Source organism: Solanum tuberosum, unplaced genomic scaffold (assembly GCF_000226075.1).
Source record: "Solanum tuberosum cultivar DM 1-3 516 R44 unplaced genomic scaffold, SolTub_3.0 scf00141, whole genome shotgun sequence".
NCBI lineage: Eukaryota > Viridiplantae > Streptophyta > Magnoliopsida > Solanales > Solanaceae > Solanum > Solanum tuberosum.
The window spans coordinates 330,639-351,065 of NW_006239075.1; the positions used below are offsets into that span (position 1 = coordinate 330,639).

The 20,427-nt window shown below is 35.1% G+C and overlaps 2 protein-coding genes across 5 annotated transcripts in view; both read left to right on the forward strand.

Moving 5' to 3' along the window:
* LOC102589794 (cation-chloride cotransporter 1) overlaps positions 1-11,083 on the forward strand; it is an 18,157-nt gene extending 7,074 nt beyond the window's left edge. For all 3 annotated transcript variants that reach the window (XM_006352923.2, XM_006352924.2, XM_006352925.2), the window contains 10 exons: positions 1,695-1,786; positions 2,346-2,460; positions 2,741-2,841; positions 3,012-3,073; positions 3,276-3,503; positions 4,586-4,700; positions 4,850-5,044; positions 5,678-6,078; positions 7,099-7,260; positions 9,803-11,083. In XM_006352923.2, the coding sequence (XP_006352985.1) occupies positions 1,695-1,786; positions 2,346-2,460; positions 2,741-2,841; positions 3,012-3,073; positions 3,276-3,503; positions 4,586-4,700; positions 4,850-5,044; positions 5,678-6,078; positions 7,099-7,260; positions 9,803-10,881 (2,550 nt within the window). In that variant the 3' untranslated portion in view covers positions 10,882-11,083. The remainder of the gene's footprint in view (positions 1-1,694; positions 1,787-2,345; positions 2,461-2,740; positions 2,842-3,011; positions 3,074-3,275; positions 3,504-4,585; positions 4,701-4,849; positions 5,045-5,677; positions 6,079-7,098; positions 7,261-9,802) is intronic.
* Positions 11,084-12,549: 1,466 nt separating this feature from the next.
* Positions 12,550-17,819, forward strand: LOC102590537 (cationic amino acid transporter 1-like). Of its 2 annotated transcripts, none has more exons than XM_006352926.2 (4): positions 12,550-12,696; positions 13,201-13,631; positions 16,100-16,750; positions 16,826-17,819. In XM_006352926.2, the coding sequence occupies exons 2-4, from the start codon at positions 13,214-13,216 to the stop codon at positions 17,578-17,580; spliced, it is 1,824 nt and encodes a 607-aa protein (XP_006352988.1). In that variant the 5' UTR covers positions 12,550-12,696; positions 13,201-13,213; the 3' UTR covers positions 17,581-17,819. The 2 variants fall into 2 exon arrangements, with proteins under 2 accessions (XP_006352988.1, XP_015166633.1); XM_015311147.1 differs by having other exon boundaries at positions 12,685-12,755.
* Positions 17,820-20,427: the final 2,608 nt, after the last annotated feature.

Consider the following 20,427-nt stretch of genomic DNA (forward strand, 5'->3'; position numbering starts at 1 on the left):
TATATTATAATTTGGTTTTTATTTTTCTAAATCCGAAATCAAACCAAAAAACCAAACAAAGTAAATTATAAATCCAAAACCAAACCAAAAATCCAAAAAACCAATCCAAATTAGATTTCGGTTTGATTTGGTTTGGTTTTTCGGTTTAATCCAAATAGTGCACACCCCTAGTAGCTACTACTTAGTTCTTTTTGTCATCCCTCTATCAATCAGCCATTTGTCTCACACTGACTTCCTAAAGATTATTCCAGCTTTAGATATGTTGATAACTATGTTGTTGCATTATTCTTTATCTTGTAAAGAAGAGGAAGCGTGATTCACATGTTTGTTTCCAATAAGAGAAAGGATAGATGCGGAACTTGTTGATGAGCTTTAGATATGCAGCTAATTGCTTAGTTGCACTTTCCATTCTCTTGCAAAGAAAACAAGAGTGACTGTCAGATGTTTGTTTTCACGGAGAAAATATAGCTGTGAATTTGTTGATGTATTCATGGTTTCATTGACGCTTGATCATTGTAGTTGGCATGCTTCCTCTGTGGACACCATTTTTCCTAAATAAAAAGCTGAGGTTTTAGATTTTATTGCAAATATGAAGTTGTTGGTAATCAGAAGAGAATAATAGAACATTCATAAATGAGTAACAATATGAGTGTTATCATACATCACTTTAATCACAACAAGGCCCCTAAAGGCATGTTTGATTTAGCTAACCATCTCTTATTATCACTCACATTTGTTTCTAGAAGTAATTTTAGTATTGTTTTTAAAATTCTAAGTGATCGAAACATCATAGGTTTCTTGTCACTAAAAAATAAAAAAATTGATTGGGGAGGGTCGCAAGCCTCTTAATCACACTATCAAGAAATAGAAAAAATAGCTTTAACTTAGAAACTCAAGGGAAGAGGTGTTTTCTGATTCAGATGATGACATTCTTCTTATGTTGTGCTCACACGAGGATTTGAGGCCTTGTTGTGGTATTGGTATACAAACCCTCACAGAATTCAAGAAAGACTCGAACAGATGTAACGGTCACAAGTAATACATGTCCCAATGATTCTTTCCCTGGTCGTTGTTGGTGAATGCACAAGGAGTAGTTTCTTAGCAAGACTTTGATATCATGTGAGAAAGAAGTGAGACAGGAGGATAGATTGAGGGAATGCATGAAGATTCACATTTTACCCTGTACATAGTTATATTTTTTGATCCCGGGCAAATCCTAGCTTCTTTTGCTGCTTTTACTGGCTTGCTTTGATATCAGATGATTTTTTTTGGTTCAGAAATGGAAATCTCTGCAACCTACTATAGTGAAACACAAAATTTGGACATTGTTATAACTTATAGGTTATCTACCCTCTCTCTTGCATGTTTCCCTCCGATTCTAGCTTCTTTTGCTGATGTTTACTTATGGAGTTACTTTTTCCTGCTAAATACTGAACACCATGCAATACAGAGTTGTATATATCTGCAGTTTCCCGTTCAATCTTCATTTAATTTTCACCTTGTTATCTCCTATGCTGTCAGTTTGTCTTATATAAACCTTCACATGTTATTTTTTTATCTTGTGCGTCAACATTTAAAAATAAGACTTTGACAATGCTTGGACGTACCTGGCCAGTTAATTTTGTAATGATGGGTTGCTTAAAGAAGCTCTTGAGTGCATTTTTAACCTCTCCATATGTGAAATAATTTTGAAGCCAACTGCTGATAAATCTGGCACGCTGATGGGAGTGTTTATGCCATGCTTGCAAAATATTTTGGGGATCATCTACTACATTAGATTTTCGTGGTAAGTTTGCTTACTATCTAATGTATCATGTGATTTCTATCAAAATCTTTTTTGGTTAAAGTTATCATGCCTTAATAAAAGTGGACCAGTTCTGTATTCCTAAAACTGGCACCTCAAGGACTATGGTGAGCGTGCTTTTCAGTTTCAATACTACACATTTTGCATGTAATGCTTGCGTCTTGCTGGTTTCTCTTACTATATGGAAGTTTGGTGGGTGATGTTCAAGCAAGTTAGTCTACATTACTATAGTACCAATCAGCTCTTCTCATTACTCCAGAAAGGTGTGGTTATATTGGTATCATGAAATACTCAAACTGATCTGCTCCTGCCCCGACCTTTGACATTTCCTAATATAGAAATTAATTATTGTGAGTAGAGATAGAAGGGGAGAAAAGTTATCTTCAGGTAAGACGAGGAAGTGAAAAGGAACAGGAGAAGGGAACAAAGAGCAAATGCTCCCACTACCTATGATCTACTACTGTTAGTTTGATGATATCCTTTTTCGCTCCAACTCAAATAACCACTCTATTTGCGTTGGTTTGTTTTGTGCATACTGCAGGATTGTTGGTATGGCTGGCATTGGCGAGTCATTGTTGCTGGTTGTGTTCTGTGGATCATGTACATTCCTGACCACAATATCATTAAGTGCTATTGCAAGCAACGGTGCCATGAAGGTGGGAAAAAAATTCATCAGATACAACTTCTGTGCAGATTTAAAGGATAGATTTTTAATGTCAGTTCCCAGTATAATAAACTTGCATTGAAATGTGTATCTCTGTTGCCCAGCATTGGCTAGACAATAATATGGATGAGTTCTGAGTCAGCCATTCCATCTTATCTAAAAGCTTAACCCGTTAGAGAGAGCATACTTTTAATTACTTAACTATGTGTTTCGACGATCTCCTTGTAGCTTATTTGGTAAGTGATATCCTAGATTTGTTTTCTCTAATCTAGGGTGGTGGCCCTTACTATCTCATTGGTCGTGCATTGGGTCCAGAAGTTGGTGTCAGCATTGGGCTCTGTTTTTTCCTTGGGAATGCAATTGCTGGTGCAATGTGAGTATACATCTGACGTTATATTTTTGTATGAAGGAACTACTAACTTAGATGGGGGGTGGGGTGGGGGGTTGGTGGTGCCAATGTAGGTTAAGTTGCTTTCATCATTTCAAACTATCTACAAAAAGAATTTGTGTTGATGCCTGCTCTTTTATGTGCCTGCCGGTTAGGTATGTACTGGGAGCCGTAGAGACTTTTCTAAATGCTGTACCAAGTGCGGGCATCTTTAGAGGTATTCCTTAAATGAGATTGAACTTTTATGATTTAGAAAAATGACTTGGTGTTGTCTGTACTTTTACGGTAAAACCATCTGATATACTCCCTGGCTTTATCATAACATTGATACAAGTAACTTATTGTTGATTTTTGATGGATAGTACTGTATTATTTTCAAATTCATTTGTATAACTGAACTTCATTTGTCATCAATGCAGAAACTATCACACAAGTTAATGGCACAGTTATTGCAGAGCCCATTACAAGTCCAAGTTTGCATGACCTGCAAATTTATGGGATTGTTGTAGCTATTCTTCTCTGCTTTGTCGTGTTTGGTGGAGTAAAAATGATCAATCGCGTTGCACCTGCATTTCTTGTCCCTGTTTTATTCTCGTTGCTTTGCATATTTGTCGGCATCTTTTCTGCGAGGCATGATCGTCCAGCAGGTTTATGTTGTCTATGCCTTATTCTTATTCTTTCCTGTCTTACTCTTTTTCTGTCTTCCTTGAGAGGTTTTTTAAAACTGTGTGTTATTCTTGTGTGCTATACACCTTCCCTGCATACTCCCTCTGTTTCATTTAGGTGACTCTTTTCATTTTTTAGTTTGTTTCAGAAAGAATAACAACTTTCTCGGTTTGGGAACTCTGTAACTTTAAACTTCCAATTTTACTATTAATTACATTCTCTCATAGTGAGAAAATTGTCCTAACATGTTCAAGATCACGAGTTCTCAAGTACTTTTGGTATGTGACAAAAGTTTTCTTTCTTAAATTTCTTGCCTAGTCAAACACCACATTCATCAGCTTTCGCTCTGTTAGTGGAGTCTATAGTGTACTGGTATTATTGAAATGGTTTTTAATTCTTGATCCCAATTTGATATCTCAACCTCGGGTATTTTCACTATTTTATGTTGCTTTAGTGATGAGCTTTCAGTGGTTCGTACACCAATCTAGTTAATTTTATTAGCTTGAGGTCATCATGGAGTATAGTAAAGTCAAACATTGTTGTTTCTTTCCTTTGAATAAATTGCATCTTTGAAGCCATATATGAAAGTCAAGGGCTACATATTATTGATAATAATACAATACCAAATTACCAATTAATTACTGGTTTTGCTAATAAGAATAATGATTCAGAAGAACTATGACTCCAAGTAAAATAAAGCTAACTTGGAAAGGCAATCAAATAACATCAAAATCGGAAAACTACTACTAAAAAACTAGAGGAAGTTACCCAAAAGTAGTGTAATGTAAAGTAAAGATGGATTCCTGTGTTACGATATCTCGAGGATTGGTGTAAAATAAAGATGATTTAATTTTACTGAATTATCACTTTATTGATGGATATAGAAGATTCATATAGTCAATCGCAGAGGTATTTGCAAAAGTGTTACGTATATCTGTTAACTTTCTCAAAAAAAGTGTAACGTATATCTGTTCTCCCTGAAGTTTTAATACTCATGGTTGTCATTTCTCTATACATGTATATGTGACACCACCTTTTTACTCTGTTGCTATGCATGGTACAGCCGGGATCACAGGGTTGAGTTTGGAATCTTTCAAAAATAACTGGGGGTCTGCTTATCAGATGACTAATAATGCTGGAATTCCAGATCCCAATGGCAACATATACTGGAATTTTAAGTAAGTCATACAATTATTTTTGTTGGTTCCTTCATTTTACACTTTTTGCTAGGATTAGTTATTCGTTCTTCTTTCTGCCGTTTACTTCAATGTGCATACTGAAAGCATTTCGAACCAAGTCTTAAGATTTATTTCCTTCTCCATGTTAGTGCATTGGTAGGTCTCTTCTTCCCTGCTGTAACTGGGATCATGGCAGGTTCAAACCGTTCAGCATCTCTAAAGGACACTCAACGTGCAATTCCTGTTGGGACCTTAGCTGCAACTTTGACTACTACCAGTTTATATCTGGTTTCCGTGCTATTATTCGGAGCTGTTGCAACTAGAGATAAGCTTTTGACTGATAGGTAATATGAACTTATGAAGTACTTTATGATACATTATCATACTTCTGGTGCTGTCCTTGTTCCTATCTACACATTGCAGTTTTGACTGGTATGGTTATTTAAAATGAGTGTTGAGTATAATTGGTGTAGAAAGATATTGTAACAACAACTCTACGTCAATTCCAAGCAAGTTGAGATCGCCATATGGATCCTGGGTCCTCTTTAGCCATGTCACTCCATGTAGTGCAATTTCTAACTTTATATTTCTAAATTCAGTAGGGGTGGCCTGGTGGGGAGTGGGTTAAAAGTCTTAAGACACCTCTTCTTCTAAAGTGGAATCATCAAAATACTAAGACACTTCATTTCTTTTAAAAGTTCTAAAACTCGGTTTAGTGCTTGATATGAGATATTCTTAAGAGGAACACCTCTCTATAGTCTCTCCATATTTTTGGGAAGGAAAAAGAGGAAGGTATGAGGTGAGGAAGTTAAAAAAAAAGGAAAGGTAAAGGTTATTTCCCTTTACACAGCAGTTGCAAATGATGACATTCTACCTGAGCATCTAACTGATTATTTGAGGATGCTTAATGGTATTTAGTTCACTGATCAATAAAGCTTAAATTGGTATTCACTGCATTACTAAAACTATTTGTGCAGGTTATTATCTGCTACAGTTGCCTGGCCATTTCCGGCCATTGTTTATGTTGGTATAATCCTCTCAACCTTGGGGGCAGCCCTTCAAAGCCTTACTGGTGCTCCACGTCTCCTTGCAGCAATTGCAAATGATGAAATTCTACCTGTTCTTAACTATTTTAAAGTGGCAGATGGACATGAGCCTCATGTGGCTACTCTCTTCACTGCCATCATCTGCATTGGTTGTGTTGTAATCGGGAATCTAGATCTTGTCTCACCTACTACAACAATGTTTTACCTCGTATGCTATGCTGGCGTGAACTTATCCTGCTTCCTTCTGGATCTGTTAGATGCTCCCAGCTGGCGACCTCGGTGGAAATTTCACCACTGGAGCCTCTCTCTTGTTGGAGCATTACTTTGTATAGGTATCTTCTTAGCTGCAGCTGTTGTACAATAGTTATATTTTCTTAATTATGGATAATATAGATGGAAACAACTAAATCATTAATCCTAATGGGGATTTCATTGACTGTGTAAGGGCCTCCAAAGGATTTCTATAAGAGTTTTGGTTTGCTTTACCCCCTTGACTCAAATATTATGAAGAAAGTTCAATTCTAAGCTATTTACTGGTCGAAGATTATGGATTATCTCAATTTATAAGTTTCAAACAATTTTTTTCTTTCGACCACGGACCACCTAAAAAGTCTCTTGGCAATTTTTTTTCCGTCTTAGCATTTCATGATCATCTGAAATGTTCATGTTTTTTTCAACACCCCCCCCCGCTCTTCTTTTTTCTGGATACATACCCAAAATCAAATGTCCCTATGGTCATTGTCACTTCCATATTTTTTTCCCTACAAGTTGGTCATTTTGATGATCCAAATAAATTAGACAGGGATCTTATTTATATCCTCATAGCTCTTCCTTCCTTTACTTATTTTATTTTGTGGTGTTTATTCTATCCTTTTCTCTTCTATTTGTCATGTGTGATACTTCCAGAGTCCTGCTCATCCTTTTTGTTTGAGAACCTTATGAAATGACCTTGTTGCTTTCCCTTTCTGCCTCATATACTGTAACATGTGGGCTGGCTTCAACAGAATTTATTATGTGTTGAATATTGATATGTCATTCTTGCTTGGGTAAATCCTTGCCAGGAGAAGATACTTCATTCCATTGAGTGGCACTTCCCAGAGTATCAAATCTTCATCTTGTTGTGACCTTCATTTGCTAAACTTGACTTTGCACCCCTGCTACCCAATCTTAAAATTGATTCAAATAGTAAAGACACTCTAGTTTGCTTTCCTATGATTTATCCTATATTTGCACTTTTTGTTGTGAAGTTGGCTAGAGCAGGCTATAGGACAAACTATAGAGGTAGTCACCATACCTTGAAATCAATGTTTTCACTCATCTGATTTGTTTTCTTTTCTACTGTTCATTTACAGTGACCATGTTTTTGATTTCCTGGGCATTCACTATTGTATCACTTGCCCTAGCAAGCCTCATATATTATTACGTTAGTATAAAGGGGAAAGCAGGAGACTGGGGTGACGGTTTTAAGAGTGCGTATTTTCAGCTTGCTCTTCGCAGTTTGCGATCTTTGGGAGGTATGTATGAGTATCTTTGTATATTTTACACAGCTCGGATTCTTTTGTACTGCTCTTTTCTTGTTTTCTCAGAACTCCCTGTTTCCTCCCCTGTCGTGTCTTCTATATTTGGGTAAGATTGAGTGAGGGAAATACAAAAGCTTAGATTTTCACTGAAGGGGCCATAATGTACTTATTGTGATAGTTTTTTTTTTTTAATAGTTTATGAGGAACTGCATTTTGTTGCGTCTCCAGATCGTTATGTTGCATTTTTGTTCCATTTGATAAAAAAATTCAAATTTTATGAGGAGAGAAATATGAAAGGACATCATTATCAAAATAAGAAACATGAAAGGACATGTGAAACTCTCACCACCTTTCATTTAATTGTTGATAGAGTTGGGGCAATTATGGTACTTTGCAGTTTTCATATACTCCCTCGGTCTAACAATAGTTGTCTACTATACTATTTTAGGATGTCTAACAATACTTGGCCACTTTATGAAATCAATGGATAATTTTACACTTAGTTTCTATTTTACCCTTATCATTAATTATAGTCATTTCCCTATTACATTTTTCAAGAGTATTTATTATATTCAAAGGGTAATATAGTAAAATTACTCTTCTATTTATAGTTTCTTAAGAAGTGTGCAAAGTCAATAGTGGACAAGTATTGTTGGATAGAGGGAGTACTTAGCTTATGAGTCAAAAATCTGAAACTGTGTGACCTTGGGTCACTTACTTTGTAGTGGTTATTCCTCTCTAACAAAAATTCAAAAATAAAAGTAAAATCCCAATTTCCCTGGTTCATATTATAATTAATTTGCATTACCTATTGTGTGGAGGTACATAAGCTTAGAAAAAGAAACAAAAATAAAATATCCCTTTTATCACCACCACTAAACCAAAAGAATAGAATTTATATTTTTCAATTAAGTGGAGACTCCATTTAACATCTCTTTATGTGGTTACAATAATCTTTCACCCAAAAAACATTCTAGGAAAACTGTACTTTCTGATAGAAAAACTCTGAGAGGTTTCAGAAATAATATAGCTCGTTATTTGAACAAGAAGACGAGCGATGCCACAATAACAGGAAAAAAGAAATATTAGTGATTAAATAAAAGCATAGATGTCTTTTCTTTTTTTTTGGTATAGTTTTTGCTGTAAAGTAAGGAAAGGAGCCTCATGTATGCATATTAGAGCAAGAAGGGGTATTATTGTATGTAATGTTGCTAAAGTAAATAATTAGTACCTGTAGTTTAGCCAACATTATATCCATCTTTAGCTGAGGTACAAAAGAGTTGGAGGCCTAAATTTGTGAATCATAATTCTGGCTCTGGGACCATTATACTATAATATACCAATGATATATCTATTTTGGAGATGGTGATCATTTTGTTACTTATCTGTTTCTGCTCTAATTCTTGTTTGTTGTGCGATTGTATGAAGTCTAGTTAGCTAATTAGCAGCGCGAAGATTAGATGACTTTTATGTTGTATGTACAGGCATGGCTTATTTATTTGTTACTCCCTCTGTAGAATTCTTTTTTTTTGACACTAGTAACATTTGTATTTCAGCCAGTACTTAGGTAGTACTGAAAAACCATATTTACAAAAAAGAAGAAAAAGATTAGTCTTTCCAATGCTAAACCAGGATCTAGATGGACCCTAAAACATCTATGATTGACTCAGTCTCATTGGAGTAGACATTTATACACCAAAAACAGAACAGCAAAATACACTCCCTCTGTAGAATTCTGAATCATGGATTTTGGCATCATACAATTTCTGTCTATGAAATTAATGAATTAGCACCTTTTAAAAAGATTTTAAGTGTCCGTTTGAGTTATTCTTGAGCCATTTCTGTTCTTCACGTAGACACTGCTTGGTCGGTCCTACTGCTATGTAGCGTGTAAATGGAACTTCTAAGATTGATTAGCTGAATGTGATATATTATAAGTTTTAGGCTAAGTACATCGACAATCCCTTGAATCTGCTAATAAATATCATTTAGACACTCGAACAATGACATGTTCCAATTGAGCACCTAAACACATGATAAAGTGTTCCTATTAGATACCTCCGGCTCATATTTTGAAAAGTTTCCGCATGTGTTCACAAACATCCATTATGTAGATAAGTTAATCACATAAAGTGTGCATCCTTTTTTAATTATCCATATCAACATCAATGAAAAATGCATGAGGAATGTGTGAATATATTGGCTATTATTTGGATTAAAAATGGAAAGGAACGTGTATGAATATATTGGCTATTACTTTATTAAAAAATAAAAGAGTATAATAGGTACAGACTTTAAATGGCAAACCTTCTTTTTTACTTCAGTTTTTGTATGGTTATTGGAATAGACTGCATCACTAGAAATCCACATACTTTCCTTGAGTACTTTAATGCATTAAGTTATTAATTGTACAAAACAGAAATTGAAGACTTTGCAACTTTATCATTCAGATATTTCTTTTCTTGGTTCACTATGTTTAAATATGTAAGATTTTATATTTGTATGATCCTATTTAAACATTCAATTGCATATGCAGCAAACCAGGTACATCCGAAAAACTGGTATCCTATCCCACTTGTATTTTGTCGTCCGTGGGGCAAGCTGCCAGAAAATGTGCCGTGCCATCCAAAGCTTGCTGACTTTGCCAATTGCATGAAGAAAAAAGGCAGGGGAATGTCCATCTTTGTCTCTATTATCGATGGAGACTACCATGAACGTGCTGAGGATGCTAAGGATGCTTGCAAGGAACTAAGTACCTATATCGACTACAAGCAATGCGAAGGTGTAGCTGAGATTGTTGTTGCCCCAAGCATGTCTGAAGGCTTTAGAGGCATTGTTCAGACTATGGGTCTCGGAAATCTCAAGCCAAATATAATTGTTATGCGGTACCCTGAGATTTGGCGACGTGAAAATTTGACTGATATTCCTGCTACCTTTGTTGGAATAATTAATGACTGCATTGTTGCAAACAAGGCTGTTGTCATTGTCAAGGGTCTCGATGAATGGCCAAATGAGTATCAAAGACAGTATGGTACCATCGATTTATACTGGATAGTGAGAGATGGTGGTCTTATGCTTCTACTCTCTCAGCTCCTCCTTACAAAAGATAGCTTTGAGGGCTGTAAGATACAGGTGTTCTGCATTGCGGAGGAAGATTCTGATGCAGAGGGATTGAAGGCTGATGTAAAGAAATTTCTTTATGACCTCCGGATGCAAGCTGAAGTTATTGTCATTTCAATGAAGTCATGGGAAGTCGAAGGGGAGCAGCAAGAATCTGTTGAAGCATTCAGTGCTGCACGACAGAGAGTTGCTAGTTACTTGGAAGAAATGAAAGAGCAAGCACAGAGAGACCGAACTCCGTTGATGGCTGATGGAAAGCCTGTGTTTGTTGAAGAGCAACAAGTAGAGAAATTCCTTTACACCACTCTAAAGCTGAACTTAATGGTACAGAAATACTCAAGAATGGCTGCAGTCGTGCTCGTAAGCTTACCTCCTCCACCTCTCAATCACCCTGCAACCTTCTACATGGAATACATGGATCTGCTGGTTGAAAATATACCTAGACTCTTGATCGTTCGTGGATATCATAAAGATGTTGTCACTTTATTCACGTAGTTCTTGTTCATGTACTTGTATAATTTTGTTACTTTAGCTAAGAACTCCCAATTTATTTGTCTTTACATTTTCCTTTTTTTACTGCCCCTTCACAACCAAGAGGTTAGAGGGGTATACAATTGTATAATTCTTTCTACCAAGGGGCACTCTGGACCAAAATTTTGTTATCGATGAGATCTCAAGTGGACTATTTGCTTAGACAGCAATATTTCTCATCCTGTATCTAATACTCCTTCCGTTTCAATTTATTTGTCTAGTTTTGACTTGACATGAGATTTAAGGAAGTAAAAAAGACGTAAATCTTGTGGTTTTAAACTAAATGTGAAATGTACCAAAGTATCCTTAATCTTGTGGTTTTAAACATGTCAGGTAGAAAGTTAGATTTAAGAAGTTGTCAATGATCTTAGGATAAATAAATTAAAACGAAGATATTATGATAATGGTAAAATGTCAATCGTTTGATGATATAATACTCATTCTTGTCCTCAATGATCTTATCAACAAGCTGAAGTCCAGATTTGCGTGGAAAGGTCAAATGCTACAAGGATGGATTTGTTCCTTTTTTGAACCAAGTAGGATTAAATAAATATTTATTAACAGTGAGTTGTATATTTTTAACATTAAAAGGAAAATAACTAAAAGGTCAACACAGTTGAATTGATAAGGTAATATATGTCTTTTAATTTTAAAAAAAATATATACTACGTAGTAGGAAAATATTTCAATTTGCGTCTGAATGTTACAACTAACAAAGAAGGTGCAAACATGGAAGTCAATGGTACATGCTATTCCAACTGACTAGACAAGCGTAAATATTTCAATTATAGCTCCTCTTTGGATTTTCCTAATATATATTTTTATATTATTTCAAGGGATTTTGGAGTTGACTCCAAGATAAAGGTCTTCATGTTTTTCTCTTTCTTTTTGTATATCAAATATTTGTGTTTTTATTTTATTTTATACTCTGTAATTTGATCTAACTTTATTAATATACGAGTGTGTTTGTTAGGAAGGAAATGTTTTCCACGAAACATGATTTTCTTCAAGTGGGTCTCTTACTTATTTTTTAGTGTTTGGTAAGTAAGAAAATATTATCCAAAATCATTTATATCTTATCTAGTAAAATGATATGGAGACGGATAGGGATGAGGAGTGGTGGTTCGGGGGATTGGGATGGTCAAGGGAGTGAGGATTGGGTGAGCACGGAGGAAATAATAAATTTGAAATGTCACTTATGCAACTTGTTTTTCCTTATTTTCAAGAATCATTTTCTTCCATACCAAATACACCCATAGTGTGGCTCTATAAGGTCCCGTTTGGACATGATTTTAAATCAATAATTCAAAATTATGTTGAGTTAAAATTGAAATTTTATTTGAACATTGTATTTTCTCTCGTAAACATAAACGCCTCACAATTTGTGAAAACTATCCAAGCTCATATAATCGTACCAAATGAACAAATCATACTCCATAAACAAAAGTATCAGAGTATCCTAAGACACCACATTAATAAATAGTATATATCCATGTCTTTTTTTGTAAGTAAATGTGCTATTATAAACTTGAAAACAAACACTGATTTAAAATCAAAATTTAAAATTTAGATACCAAATCTTACAGCTAACACCTACTCATATATTTCCATATATATATATATATACATACTTAGTTTCTTTCTACATACGGCAGAATCAAGAGGATCTTCTTCACACACACATAAATACCTCTTTATATATAGTGTACTGTCTACATACATTGCATATTACCAGTGTGTCTCTTCAAGCTTTCAACTAAATCCATTGCTAATCACTAGGTATATATTTCATCTTCCTTCTATTCTCTTTTCTTCAATTATTCAGTGAAACCAATTAGGTATTACTTTTGTTTTGCTTTGCATATTTTGGGATCTGAGATATGATTTTTTTCTTCATTTATGAGTTATGCAGTAAGTTAAAATTATTAGCAGGAGTCATCGTTAAGTCTTCCTCAATTCACACAGATTTTCTCGGGAAAACATCTTATTGAAATTTTCTTATTCTGTTTCCTTAATCACATGTCTCGGCTTCAAGTCTCTGAATACAAAATAGTCTTTGTTAGGGATCTAGGAGTACCAAACACTATCCACGAGTTTGGCAGAATTCCGTTAAAAATTTACCTAACATGTATAAATAATTTATTGAAAAATCAATTGAACTGTTTTTTTTTTTGGTAGAATGTAGAACTCATAAAATTCAAAATTCTGGATTGTTACGGGTTGTATGTAATCAGATTTTATGTACTACTGCTAATTAGTTTTTGTTATATTCAAAATATGCAGAAAGTGAAAAAACATGGGGATAGAAAGTGAAGTACCGGAATCAGGAGGAGGAATCAGGCGAAGAAATTGTGTGTGCACAAAAGACGATTTTCTGCCGGAGGAATCGTTCAAGAGCTGGGGAAATTACGCGAATGCGCTGAGGCAAACTCCGACGAGGTTAATCGAACGGGCGTTGACGCGATCGAGTGACGAAGCAGAGCTGGAGGCGAAGTCACGGAGTCACCATGAAATGAAGAAGACATTGACATGGTGGGACCTAATATGGTTCGGGATGGGAGCGGTGATTGGAGCAGGAATCTTCGTACTGACGGGGCTTGAAGCGAGCCAGGATGCAGGCCCTGCTGTTGTACTGTCGTATGCAGTTTCCGGCGTCTCCGCCTTGCTCTCTGTCTTCTGCTACACTGAGTTTGCCGTTGAGATCCCTGTTGCAGGTATTCATTATTAATAAAGTTTTGAAATCTCGATTAATTTTAATTTGTCTGAACCCTTGCTTTTCCATTGGACTTCTTATTAATCTAGATTCGTGTCGCGTAGGATTAGAAAACATTTTCTATTAGAATTTTTTCATTTTCAAAACACGAGACCTTTAACTAAGAGAATGTTGATTTCGCTTGTCAAGTTACCTTTAGATAAGAATTTTCCATAAATGTAGTGGGATAGTAACTTAGAGAATACGAAGTAACATGATATAGTAAATTTTACACGTATATATAAATTGATCTATTTTCTTAAAATCACGTTTCATATGCAGGTAAATTTGTCGTCAAGATAACGTTAATTTTTTTTATATAAGAAATTGTACAAGGAGTTTTGATTTTAAGTTGATATTATTACAACGAAAAGTCAAATTTTGTGAATATTATGCAAAGTTCTCTGTTGGACTAACGGGACTTGCAAGATAGTGACAACTATTTGAAAACTAAGGGCATTATAATGTTGATTTTTTATTTTTATTTTTGTCTGTATTTGTGTGTTTCTTCTTCTACGTTAGCCAGGGATGGTATTTTTTTTTAATATAATAGAAAGTTTGGATTAAGAGCGTTTTGTCGTTGTATAAATGAAAATAATAGTAAATTAACAGCTAGTTAGCGTACACATGCATTTGTCAATAATTTGCATTTCATATTTAAAAATGTTTGAAGTTAATCATTTAGTCGATCTAGTTGAAACAGTGGATCCTAATAAGTAGGAGTAATTAATTAATTAATAAAAGGTCTACATCTCTTAATAAAAAAATCCCACGCTCAGTCGCTCTCTGCAGGCCACCATGTTGCTGATACTTAGGAATCGGTTTGGTTGGTTTGAGGGATAAAAAATAAATAGTTTTGGAATAAAAAAAGTCTAGGATAAAATTATAGTGTCTTGTTTGATTGTTATGCTAGGGATAACTTATTCCATTATTTATACCATTGCGATGTGATAAGTTATTGCATACGCATGGTGTTATCTCAAGATAGTTAATCTCAGAATAATTAATTCAAGAATAACTTGTTCTCAACCAAACGATTAGTGAATTGTACCCGAGGCATTAACTTAATAGGGGTATGTAGTCACGAAGCTATAAAGTTTGGATATTTCTTCTTTTTCCAAATGAAGAAGACACATTTGGTGTAATGGATAAAAGGAGATAATTCCAGGATAAATTTTTAGTATCCCATAAATCATAATACCTTGTTTGATTATAACGTTTGGAATATCATATTTTTAATACCAATCATAACTAATTTCATTATAACTTTCTCTTCCGCAATGGTGTGAGTTGTGTACAGCCCAATATGAAAATGTAATGAACCAAAAGTTGTGATTCTCCTTTTCTAAAGTCAGCGCCAGCAAAATAGAAATTAGGGTCTCCCTGCAGTCCCCACTTAGGGTTGAAGATTCAACATTCCAGGTTGGAAACGCAAGGCTAACGTATCATTTCCGGCTGCACTTTTGGACTTTTTAGGATCTCGTTACATTTTATTTTATGAGAATTAATTTTATTAGTTTTTAAAATTAAATTTTAAATTAGTTTGATATTTTTAAAATTTAAAATCTAAATATTCTAAAAGTTACAATTTTTCTCATATTAATACATGAAAAAGATACATCTTGCAATGCAATAACGTCATTTTACAATTAGGTCAGAGTTCATACAATATTTTCATTGATTTTCCTCCTTATTGTGGGACGACTATAGGATAAGACAAAGGGGAATATCGTTTTACTTTGAGAATCATGAAATTGAATTTTGAAGTATTTGGTTTAGTGGTAAAACATATCATGTAATGTATCATGAGTAAGTTAGGTGTAATATAAAAAATTCAAACGTATATAAAAACAAAATATTTAAGTAGAAAAAATTAGAGATGTGGGTCCATTATTATCCTGTAGTATAAAATTCAATATTGTTGACCCCAGGAAATTTTTTACCCGTTTACACTTTTATATTCCCAGTGCACACGCCCATTTGTCAATTTTGTTTTTGGTTTTCTAAATAATATATAGTCTAATCCTTTGTAAATCCTTCTATTGTTTGGATTATTTTGATATAATTGTGAAATGTTGTTACTGCATTTCGATCGACAAAATGAATTATATCATTTACTCTGTTCATAAAATGATTAGTAAATATGCATGCTAATTATGAAACTCATGGTGATAACGTGTTGATTCACATAAAATCATTGCATCTAAGATGAAGTCTTGATCAGATAAACTCATTGAATATGCTCGATAAGTTGAAATTATAATCACTAACTGCAAATTAATGTTTGTTGAAGTGTATGCATGACTATCTTCATTTGAAAAACATAAACTTTTAGATACATATTACTTTTATTTACTTAATTATTCAACAATGTTCATGGAGTTTTTATTAAGGGATATATGTGCTAAAGTTTTAAAATGATTAATTTAGGTGGTTCATTTGCCTACTTGAGGGTGGAGCTTGGTGACTTTGTGGCCTTTATTGCTGCTGGAAACATCCTTCTTGAATATGTGATTGGTGGTGCTGCAGTGGCTCGTTCATGGACCTCATACTTTGCAACTCTATTGAACTTCAAGTCTGACAAATTCCTCATCACGGCTCATGGTTTAGCCAAGGGCTACAACCAACTTGACCCAATCGCTGTTGCGGTCTGCTTCATTATCTGCATCATTGCCATTCGTAGCACGAAAGGATCTTCTCGTCTCAACTATGTTGCCTCGATCATTCACATTGTGGTGATTGTTTTCATCATCATCTGTGGCCTAATCAAGGCAGATACCAAGAACTACACTCCTTTTACGCCATTTGGTGCTCGTGGCATTTTCAAAGCTTCTGCGGTGTTGTTCTTTGCTTATGTTGGTTTTGATGCTGTGTCGACTATGGCTGAGGAAACTAAGGATCCGGCTCGAGATATCCCCATTGGCCTAGTTGGATCTATGGTGATCACCACTACTGTGTACTGTTTATTGGCTATAACACTCTGTCTTATGCAGCCTTATCAGAGCATTGATCCTCATGCTCCGTTTTCTGTGGCGTTCAAAGCTGTTGGATGGAGTTGGGCGCAATATATTGTGGCTGCAGGTAGGGGCGGAGCTACATATATATGAAAATTTTGAACACATTTAGCGAAATTTCTGACTTCACCACTAATTGCAGGTGCGTTGAAAGGAATGACCTCAGTGTTGCTTGTAGGCGCGGTTGGTCAGGCTCGTTATCTCACTCACATTGCGCGGACTCACATGATGCCTCCGTGGTTTTCCTATGTTGATGAAAAAACAGGGACTCCCGTCAATGCCACGGCGGTCATGATGTCTGCTACTGCAATCATTGCCTTCTTCACGAAGCTCGAAATTCTCTCCAATCTCTTGTCAATCTCCACCCTTTTCATCTTCATGCTCGTGGCCCTCGCTCTCCTCGTTCGTCGTTACTATGTGAGTGGTGTGACCACAGATGCAAACCGCAACAAGCTAATTATATGCCTATTGCTCATCCTCGGGTCCTCAATCGCCACAGCTGCTTACTGGGGACTTAGCGAGAAAGGATGGATTGCATACTGCTTTACTCTGCCTATTTGGTTTTCAGCAACTGCAGGAATTTGTATTTTCATTCCTCAGGCTCGTAATCCGAAGCTTTGGGGTGTGCCTCTTGTACCTTGGTTGCCATCATTATCAATAGCTATCAACATTTTCCTACTAGGCTCGATAGATAAAGATTCATTCATCAGATTTGCTGGCTGGACAGGTTTTCTTTTGGCCTATTACTTTTTTTTCGGGCTGCATGCTTCTTATGACACAGCAAAGGAATTCGAAAAGAGCAAAGGGTGGAAGAACAATATTGAAGAAGGAAATGGTACTTCTAATGTGGTTGTTAGCAAAGATGTTCCTATTGCTCCTGTTGCTTCTGGGAACTGAATTAGTTGTGTCTAAATGATAGTACAATGTTACGTTCCTAGCTAGTCCTCCTATTTTATTTGTCTTGATATATGCATATGATGTTAGTCCGTTTGTACAGAGTCTGTTTCTAAAGTAGACAAGTAAAAGTTGCTGCATTGTACTAGTATTAAACATTGTGCAGACTATCTTACGACGGCTTTGTACCCTTCTGGCATATGCCGCTTTGGATTATAAAGGAGATGGGAAGGTTACTTAGATTGCGCGATAGCTCGATTCTGATTTTATATTCTTTTATGCGCTTGTCTTGTATTGAGACATACCAATGAAAAGAACAAAAACAGGTAAAAGCCATATATACTTGCAAAATCAACAACGACTATCTTCTATTCCTAATTATCTGCCTAATTATAAGCTACTCCAGTCTCCAAAGCATTTGTCCTTGTTGCAATGGTTTCAATATCAGTAGTATTTGTACATTTGCTCTCAATTTCCTTGGCTGCATCATAGGTAGCATGAAATCCTACAAGCAAGTAGTACATGAGCAATATCGAGGTCCAAACTGAAAATCTCACGAATGATGCACCATCAATCAAGCTCATGATGAACACATTAATAGCTATACTAGCAGATGGAAGCCATGGCCTCAACGGTATTCCCCATACCTTTGCCTTTCGTGCTTGCTCAAGTGTTAAATTTAGCCCCAACGACCCAAGTGTTTTCACTGATTGCCCAGAAAACATCAAGAACAGGATGAGTTTGTTCCTATCCTTGTCCATTGTTTCCCGACACATAGTAACGTCTCACTAGAAGTGCTAGGGGGAACCAGTGAGAACACGAACAACATGGCAATTGAAACGAGATTTGCCAATATGTCAAGATCGCGCGACTCATTACAACAGTAACAGTGACAGGGGTCACTGTCTTTTCATTGATTGCAGCAAGAAATGGAGGGCCATATGAGTTCTTGCAATGTGTGTAAACTACCTAGCTTGACTAATAATATAGTGGCCAGCAAAACTGTTGTCATCCTTTTCAATGCCCCAAATGCAACTATATTTACTTTGCTCAATTCATCCCTACAACTTTCTTTGCCCAATATGCCAACTATGTATTTCTTTCTTCATAACCGCATAAATTTACTAGCAATTAGTAATCATAACATACAAACTTCTGCTTTATTATTTCATGTATAGTCGTTTACTTAATTTTTTTTCGTTCAACGCATGTGTATCAAACTAGTTATATATATATGTACACATGTCTACAAACCACCTACTAGTAATGTTTTGTTTATGTCTCATTGAGATTTGAAACTAATTACCTACTATAATAAAAGTAACTTTTAGTTGCAATAAATATGTATGTTACTAATATTAGTTAATTATCATTGAATTTAATGTCGCTATAGGCTAAAAGCGACATTGTCAAAGAGTGTTAAAATGTAATTGTCACTAATAATTGCCTCTAAAAAAACATATTTAGCTACAATCAAGCTATTGTCATTAATTAATTAATGCTAAAAACAACATTGTTAATGTAGTGTTACAAAGATTTTCACTTACTTCATTAACTATTAAGCCACACGATAGAAAAAAGTAATAATAATTTACCTGAACCAATAAAAGAGGGCAACCAATGATTCCATCAGAACCAGGCACGATCCACAACAAGCTTCTTATATATTACTCTTTAATTCAATAATCCTACCGGCTAATGGATAGTAAAACACAAGTATTTTGGATAATCCTTCTTTATTGACCTTTGCAGGATCTTTATAATTAATCACTTTCATTAATGAAGGATTAATATTATTATATTTGGATATGAATCTATAGCTAATGCCAATGTCAACAAGTCTCATATGTGAAAGGAATGGAAATTTGATCTCCTTATATGGAGTTAGACAGTCCTCGCCTTATGAGCTAGCTTTGGAGTTAAGTTAGGGCTCAAGTGTTATATCTTTACATGATATCATAGTCAGGTTCATCCAATTCTTCACACTCCAGTGAACAAGGTTTGGGCATGCAGAGAGTGTTAAAAAGTCCCCATAAGAAAAGGAATGACAATTATTGGTCTCTTTATATTGACTTGAAAAACTTTTAGGGTTGAGTTAGGGTCATGTGCAGTGGCAGATCTATCTTGTGCACAATGGGTGCTTAAGCACCCACTGCCTTTTGTGACAAACAGTAATATTTATGTATAAAAAATTAGTATTTCATTGAAATGTATTAATTGAGCACCCATTTTAAGTAGTAATTTTTTAGCTAAAAACGTTGAGCACCCATAATATAAAATTTCTGGATCCGTCACTGGTCATGTGTGCCGTATCTTTATGGCCAACAATAACAATAAACATGTAACATGATAATCAATGTTGATTGTAGCATGTAATTACGGATTCAATCAAACTCATCATTTTCGATAGAACGTTGTGTATGTATTTTGTGTGTACTTGAATTACTAAAGTTTTAAAAAATACTAAACAAAATTCGTAATATCAAAAGTATAATAAGTTCAACTATTGAGTCAAGTGAGAAAAATTGATCAACAATCATAGAGTCATGAGCTAATTTTTTGAATTAAATTTAACCCAAGGTCCATTTTCTTTACCAAATTAATGAAAACAATTTAAAAGTTTAACTTGTCAAATTTAATTTAATTCTAATTTCCTTCTGCATGATCATTTTATTTGCCACAAAATAAATAGTGGATGGCGATGGACAAAGTTAGTAGTTTTTGCTTATTATTAGCCACAACAATAAATAGAGGATGGTGATGGACAAAATTAGTAGTTATTGCTTATTATAAGCCGGCCACAAAAATAATTAGTGGATGGTAATATAGACAAATTCATACTTTTTGCTT

Excerpts from the sequence above, each read along its gene's own strand:
- LOC102590537 (XM_006352926.2), top strand. The coding sequence starts at position 13,214 with ATGGGGATAGAAAGTGAAGTACCGGAATCAGGAGGAGGAATCAGGCGA. Across the intron at positions 13,632-16,099 it reads CGTTGAGATCCCTGTTGCAG|GTGGTTCATTTGCCTACTTG; the intron begins GTATTCATTATT and ends TGATTAATTTAG. Across the intron at positions 16,751-16,825 it reads GCAATATATTGTGGCTGCAG|GTGCGTTGAAAGGAATGACC; the intron begins GTAGGGGCGGAG and ends CACTAATTGCAG.